Source organism: Colobus angolensis, unplaced genomic scaffold (assembly GCF_000951035.1).
Source record: "Colobus angolensis palliatus isolate OR3802 unplaced genomic scaffold, Cang.pa_1.0 Scaffold24, whole genome shotgun sequence".
NCBI classification, from domain to species: Eukaryota; Metazoa; Chordata; class Mammalia; order Primates; family Cercopithecidae; genus Colobus; species Colobus angolensis.
Genome location: NW_012115599.1, coordinates 12,561,502 through 12,569,321, shown reverse-complemented (window position 1 = coordinate 12,569,321; position 7,820 = coordinate 12,561,502). Strand labels below are relative to the sequence as shown.

Sequence of the window (7,820 nt, the reverse complement as noted above, 5' to 3'; positions counted from 1 at the left end):
ATGAAGAGTAGAGAAACAGAGACATTGTATAGGGGTCTCTCTTGTTAGGAGAATTTGGGATGGCAAAATGTCGATTGGATGGAAATGACCTTACTGGTTGAAGGTATGCAAGCTTACACCTAGAGAATTCTATGGTATTTCCCTTCATTCATTTCTGTGGTATTTTCTCTTATATTTTTGAACGTCTACTACTTACAAGGCTCTATGCTAGATATACTAATAGAGACAGGCTGGAAGTTGAATAGGGTGACCCAGACAATACACACATGTGGAAGAAATCGTTTCTACTTTTACAGTTCTTTAGTCTAATTGGAGAGAGATGATAGAAACATGGAAAATTCATTCATTTAGTAAGAATTAAATGTAAATTCACAGTAAACATAGTGTAATGTTTGGCTTATTGCTAAAAATTTCAGTTTACCTATGATATTCTATGTGTTTATTTTATAATGTCCCTGTTTGTGTAGTATTTTTAGCATTCCGTGGTACTTTGTGTGTATAGTATATAATCATTGTTTAATATAACAGTTTAGCTCTGAGGCCAGGATATGAAAGGAAATAATGTAGGTTATGTTTTGGGGAAATTTGGCTTCTGCCTCTTCATGTGTTGTATTGAGGGAAAATAATACTAGGATTGGAGAAACAGTCGAGGCTGTAGAGTGTGTCTGGGAAACCTAGGACTGTAATTTCTGAATCCTGAGTTTGGTGGTTTCTTGCCTTTCTGGAAGTCTGGCAACCATTTACAGATACAATGGAATATACTTTCTTTTGGATCTTTTAGAGCATGTCCATTGGCTGTTGTAACTCAAAAGAGGGCCTCAGCCTTGCAAATCACCTTGCATCATGGCCTGTTGGCTGTACCATGTTATCAGCTGGGCTTTGAAGCCGGTCCTTAAGAGGACTTCTGCAAGCTTTAGGTGGTGTTTTGCCTCTTTGTTCCTTCCACTGCCATTCACCTGTATTTTTATTTTATAGGTGTCTCTGCAAACAGACTCATGGGTGGTGCCATGCAGCTTACCTTCCGCAAGATGGCGTTTGACTATTACCCTTTCCACTGGGCAGGTTAGGAAAACTCTGAATGGGGCCAATTCTAGCATAGCCCAAAATATTGAGGACAGATTCCTGGATTCATCCCTGACTGCTTAACAGGAGGTTGCCAGAGATTGCAGTGCATGCTCAGAGGGGTGTTGGAGATATCCCTCTTCAAGAGGACATCTGGAAACTTGCAGCTTCCACTGCTGATGATTCTTTATCAGTAATGAGAGAAAGTGAGTAGGGGAGATATCTAGGGCCTGAGATACTGCTTTTGATTCTACTCTCAGCCCCTCGCTTCTACTAGTGTTAGAGCCTCTCCAGTAGTCCATAGTCAAATATGGCAGCAGTCAACAGCTTGCCTTTAGGGAGCCTTTGCGGAAAATCACGTATGGAATCCAGAAGAATGTGCAACCTATCATTGGATAATTTTTCCTTATCCCAGAGATTTCTGGGCTGTGGGTGAGGAATCAGATTCTGAACTGTGACTATCCTGACAGAAAGGAAAAATTGGAACATTCATCAAGATCTTGGGCTAAAATCTTTTCACTTCTTCTTTGCATAGGTGATAGCTGCAAACATTGGGTGCGCCACTGTGAGGCCATGGAGACCCGAGGCCAGTGGGCCCAGAAGCTGGTGATGGAATTTCAGAGCAAAATGGAGAAGTGGCATGAAGAGACGGGTCTGAAACCACCCTGGCACCTGGGAGTAGACTCTCCCTTTAGGAGAAGAGCAGGTGGGTTATGAGGAACTGGAAGACTCCAGTTGCTTAGCCTCTTGCCATTTATCTTTCAATAACAGTGAAGATAAAGCAGGAACTAGCTAATTATCCCAATTGTATCTAATGAAGAGACATCAGTGACTTTTTTCTTTACAGAGACCTCTTTGACCCCAGGGATAGCCGCAGTGTTGATGTCATCATCTTTATTCAGTAGACTGTTGCCTTGGTCTTAAGAATAATATTTTTGAGTTCATCTAGGAGCTAGACAGTGTTAAGCTCTCTTTCCTACATATAGCATTAATGATCTTAGGATTTTTACTTTCCTTATTCTATTAATAATGAGAGTTGAATGTATCTGATTCTTTTTCCCACCTTATTTTTATTTAGATTCTCTTTCCAGTCCTCGAAAGCACCCTCTTGAGAGAAGCTCCTCTCAGGGCAGACAGGCTGCCTTTCGGCCTCCAGCATGGAACCGCTTACGCTCTAGCTGCCTGGTGGTACGGGTGGATGACCTGGACATCCACCAGGTGAGGGCATGGTTGGAAAGAGGTGGAGCAGTTTACTTGGAAGGCAACTGGAACAGTATGAACAAAGTTTTGGAATTTGGGGACTATTTACCTCACTTCTGGGAAGACTAATAGTTTGCTCTGTTTCTTTCTGAGCAGGGCTGGTGAGATCGGGACTTGGGAATTCCCCCAGTTTTACTGTGAATGCTTTGCTTTGAACCTCCCGCTGAAAAAACTAACTCGTGTAGAGTGTGAGGCAGGTGTGAGAACGCCTGGAATATGTGTGAAATACAGTGTTCCCCGTGACAGATTTTGGAGGGATAGTAGAGGCTTTATGCTTCCTAAGTGGAAATGGAGGTCTGCTCTAAGTTTGATTGTTGATACTAATAGTAAGTTGTGATTGTTTAGGTTTCCACCGCTGGACAGCCAAGTAAAAAGCCATCTACACTCCTTTCCTGCAGTCGGAAACTTCACAACCTCCCCACCCAGGTCTCTGCCATTCATATTGAGTTCACGGAGTATTACTTCCCAGATAATCAGGAGCTTCCAGGTAAGCATCTAGGCTGGCTGTTTCTTCTGTATAGCTTGTGCTTTTCCCATTTGTCAGCCTTGGGGCCACTACTTATAGTTTTATTTGTTGTTAGGAGTTTTCAGTGTTTGAGTAAATTTAGCACACTTTTGTTAAACCCTGTGCCCTGTATAAATGTGTACCTTTGCTCTGTTCATAATATAGTTAATATTAGATGGTAAGAGCGTAGCTATTGCTTTTTACAGGATTGTTTACAGTTATGTTTCTTTTTTTTCCCTCTGCTTTCCAGTCCCTTGTCCTAATCTTTACATTCAGTTAAATGGTCTGACATTTACTATGGATCCTGTCAGTTTGCTCTGGGGAAACCTCTTTTGCCTGGATTTATACCGCAGCTTGGAGCAGTTCAAAGCTATCTACAAGCTGGAAGATTCAAGTCAGAAAGATGAACACTTGGACATCCGACTAGATGCATTCTGGTTGAAGGTGAGGGGAAGAGTATGACTTTTATCCCCTGCTGGTAGCCACAGCTGCATTTTTCCAATGGACATAATCCATGATTTTGCTGTCCACTTTGTGGAAGTAAGAAAATAGTTTCACAGCCCAAATGATCTTTTACATGTATATTAATAGCGGGATGCTGAGATACTCAGATGATCATTGTGAATTGTGTTTCATTTTCTCTGTGAAGGTGAGCTTTCCACTGGAAAAGAGAGAGCGGGCAGAGTTGCATCGTCCCCAGGCTCTTGTCTTCTCTGCATCAGGCATGATTGCCACCAATACACGTCATGCCCCACATTGTAGTTGTTCAGACCTCCAGAGTCTCTTCCGGGGTTTTGCTGCTGCTGAGTTCTTTCATTCCAATTATGATCACTTTCCTAAGGTTCCAGGTGGTTTTAGCCTTCTGCACATGCTTTTTTTGCATCATGCCTTTCAGATGGATTCCTGCCTGCCTCAGCCTAATACCCTCCCTCCCCAGAGGCCTAAGGCTTCCCGGGATCTCTGGTCTGTCCACTTTACCGAGATCTCCTTGGACTTTGAGGGAACAGAAAACTTCAAAGGCCATACCTTGAATTTTGTAGCCCCCTTCCCCCTGTCCATTTGGGCCTGCCTACCCCTCCGCTGGCAGCAAGCCCAGGCACGGAAGCTCCTTTTGGCCTCAGAGGGGAAGCTGAAACCATCAGCTAGCTTTGGAAGTCCTGTCCAGTCTGAGGCTCTTGCCCCTGACTCTATGTCCCATCAGCGGTCAAAGACTGAGCATGACTTGAAAAGCTTATCAGGACTTACAGAAGTCATGGAAATTTTGAAAGAAGGCAATAGTGGTATGGACAACAAAGGGCCTCTGACAGAGCTGGAGGATGTAGCAGATGTTCATATGCTTGTACATTCCCCGGCCCATGTCCGCGTGAGACTTGACCATTACCAGTACTTGGCTCTGCTTCGCCTGAAGGAGGTGCTGCAGAGGCTTCAGGAGCAGCTGACTAAGGATACAGAATCAATGACTGGGTCTCCCCTGCAGGACCAGACAGCTTGCGTTGGAGTTCTCTTTCCCAGTGCTGAGGTGGCTCTGCTTATGCATCCTGCCCCCGGTGCTGTCGATGCTGACTCTGCAGGCTCAGATAGCACTAGCCTCGTAGATTCAGAGCTATCTCCTTCAGAGGATCGGGAACTGAAGTCTGATGCCTCATCAGACCAGGGCCCAGCAAGCCCTGAGAAGGTCCTGGAGGAAAGTATCATTGAAAATCAGGATATATCCCAGGAGAGGCCACATAGCAATGGAGAACTGCAGGACTCGGGTCCACTTGCCCAGCAGCTGGCAGGGAAGGGCCATGAGGCAGTAGAGTCCCTACAGGCCAAAAAACTGAGCAGAACCCAAGCCTCCAGCTCACCAGCTGCATTGAAGTCCCCAGCTGGCAGGGAGACTGCTGTGAATGGACAGGGTGAGCTCATCCCCTTGAAGAACATCGAGGGAGAATTGTCAAGTGCTATTCACATGACCAAGGATGCCACCAAGGAGGCTCTACATGCCACCATGGACCTCACCAAGGAAGCTGTGTCCCTGACTAAGGATGCCTTCAGTTTGGGCAGAGATCGAATGACCTCCACCATGCACAAGATGTTGTCCCTCCCGCCAGCCAAGTAAGTGGTTCTGTGCCTCCTTCACTCATTCCATCTCTTTCTCCTAGTTCTAATCATTGGATTTAAGGCCTCTTACTGTGTGCATTTCTAGATTGGGAAGTACCATACAGTCCAGGAGAATGTGTAGAATGGCCTATTTAATGGGCAGTTTTCAAGTCAATATTTATTGCTTCTTAGAATCAGATTATCTCCTTTTTCACTGATTCACTTTTTTTCCCCCTCAAGATGGAGCTTACTGTATTAGCCAGGCTGGTCTTGAACTGCTGGGCTCCGCCATCCTCCTGCCTTGGCTTCCTGAGTAGCTGGGATTATAGACACGTGCCACTGTACCCAACTTGCTTCACTATTATTGATACAAATATGCTATATTAGAATAATAATACTGGCGTACGTATATTATTTTCAGTGGGCTTTCATGTAATTTTTTGTTTGATTTGATCCCCACAGCAGCCTGGTATGGTGGCCTTAGACATTTGTATCCTCAATTTATAGCTGGGAAAACTGAGGCTTTAGAGAGGATGAGCTCGTAGTCCTATATCTTGTAAATAGAAAAGCTATGGCTTTGGACTTGTTTTTTCTGGTACCTTATCAGTGTCTGCCACAGTAATAGAGAAGGAAGAATTTCATTCATTCAACAAATATCTTTTGAGCCCTTTCTGTGTGCTGGGCTCTGTGTTAAGCACCAGAGATAGAGTAGGGAGTAAACAGAAAAACACAGAAATGCACAGTGAGAAGAGTGGAAAAGTACGGATTTTCCCATGGGTGCCTCGTGGTTTTAGGAAAGATAATTGAGTCTAAGGGAAGTCTTTCCTGGAACACTTTGTGGTTTAGAGACCATGGTATGAAAACCAGTGCATTTAGAGCTTTTGTCTAAGTGAATTATCTTAAATGGGTCTCCAAGTGATGCCTATGGGTGAGCTAGTACCTGCTAGGACAGACAGCAAGGAGGAAGGAGAGGAAAACTTCAAGGGTTGAATTGTGTAATAATACTAATCAGCATTTACCGAGTGCCTTCTGTGCCTGACAAGACACAGTCCTAAGTACTTATAATATTGGTCCACTGGATTTTTGTAATAGCCCTATAAGGTGAGTATTAATATCACTCCCCATCTCACAGATGAGGAAACTGAGGCTCAGGATCACACAACTTGTGAGTGGTGGGACACGGATTAAAAGCCTGTACTCCTAATCACCCAATGTGCTGCCTTTTCTAAATGGAGACAAGTAAGGGAGATGGAAAAAGAGCAGAGGTGAAAAAGAGAAAAGAAAGCTGTGTGAAATGAGCCCTTTTAAAACATCAACAGCGACTTCCTAACTGCCCAAGCCTGTGGCCTTTTCCTCAGTCCCCCTTCTCCGATCAGTTCATTCATTCTGAGCATTTGTAACCCCACCCAGTTACTCTCACTTCTCTGAAGGAGTCTTCTTTTTCTTTGACTGCTCTCTTCCTTTTATCCTATAGGTGTAAATACTCCACAGGGCTAGGCTGTCCATATTCTGACCACTTTTGTCATAATTTTAATTTTTAATTTTTTTTTTTTTTTTGAGAAAGGTCTCATCCTGTTGCCCAGTGGTGTGATCTGTGCTCACTGCAGCCTCGATCTCCCAGGTTCAAGTGATCCTCCTGCCTCAGCCTCCTGAGTAGCTGGGATCACAAGCATGTGCTATCATGCCCAGCTAATTTTTGTATTTTTGGTAGAGATGGAGTTTTGCCATGTTTCCCAGGCTAGTCTCAAACTCCTGGGCTCAAGCGATTCACCTACCTCGGCCTCCCAAAATGCTGGGATTACAGGTGTGAGCCACTGTGCCTGGGCTATAATTTTAATTTTTTTAATTATAAAAATGGTTTGTGTTTATCGCGTTGACAATGCAGGAAATAAGAGAGTAAAGAAGAAAATATAAAAATCACTTGTAACAATCCACAGATAACCACTATTTACATTTGAGTGTATTTTCTTCCAATATTTGTATTTCTGCATGTACACTTGTGGATGGTTATGCATATAATATCCACAAATACTGTTTTTACAATAGTAGGATTATATTATTTCTACAATGTTACCTGCCACTTTATTCACTCAATGTTTTATTGTGATATTTTCCCATTCATTAGGCACATGAATACATTATTTTTATTTTTATTTTTGGAGATGTGGTTTCACCATGTTGCACAGGCTGGTCTTCAACTCTTGGGTGCAAGTGACTCTCCCACCTGGGCTTCCCGAAGCACTAGGGGTATAAGCATAAGCCACTTCCCCTGGCTGAATACATGATTTTTAATTGCTCCATTATATCCTAGTAAATTGATATATCATAATTTTTTGATCCAGTCCTCTATCTGGGGAGTCATTTAGTCTGTTTCCCATTTTTCTTTTCTTTTTTTTTTTTTTTGAGGCGGAGTCTCGCTCTGTCACCCGGACTGGAGTGCAGTGGCCAGATCTCAGCTCACTGCAAGCTCCACCTCCTGGGTTTACGCCATTCTCCTGCCTCAGCCTCCCGAGTAGCTGGGACTACAGGCGCCCGCCACCTCGCCCGGCTAGTTTTTTTTTTTGTATTTTTAGTAGAGACGGGGTTTCACCGTGTTAGCCAGGATGGTCTCGATCTCCTGACCTCGTGATCCGCCCGTCTCGGCCTCCCAAAGTGCTGGGATTACAGGCTTGAGCCACCGCGCCCGGCTTGTTTCCCATTTTTCTCAGGTAGAACCAATGCTGTATGAAATGTCCTTATTTTTGTGAACATTAATCTTTGTGAATATTTTACATATCTAAATCTTTCTTTAGAATAAAAACTAAAAAGTGGCTGGGTGCGGTGGCTCATGCTTGTAATCCCAGCACTTTGGGAGGCCAAGGCAGGCAGATCATGAGGCCAGGAGATTGAGACCATCCTGGTTAACACAGTG

The 7,820-nt window shown here is 43.9% G+C and overlaps 1 protein-coding gene across 1 annotated transcript in view; it reads left to right on the top strand.

The window, feature by feature from the left end:
- UHRF1BP1 (UHRF1 binding protein 1) overlaps nucleotides 1–7,820 on the top strand; it is an 85,943-nt gene that overhangs the window by 61,092 nt on the left and 17,031 nt on the right. The window contains exons 9-14 of the mRNA XM_011945403.1: nucleotides 976–1,062; nucleotides 1,598–1,768; nucleotides 2,141–2,280; nucleotides 2,668–2,809; nucleotides 3,078–3,271; nucleotides 3,477–4,924. Coding sequence (XP_011800793.1) covers nucleotides 976–1,062; nucleotides 1,598–1,768; nucleotides 2,141–2,280; nucleotides 2,668–2,809; nucleotides 3,078–3,271; nucleotides 3,477–4,924 — 2,182 coding nt within the window. The remainder of the gene's footprint in view (nucleotides 1–975; nucleotides 1,063–1,597; nucleotides 1,769–2,140; nucleotides 2,281–2,667; nucleotides 2,810–3,077; nucleotides 3,272–3,476; nucleotides 4,925–7,820) is intronic.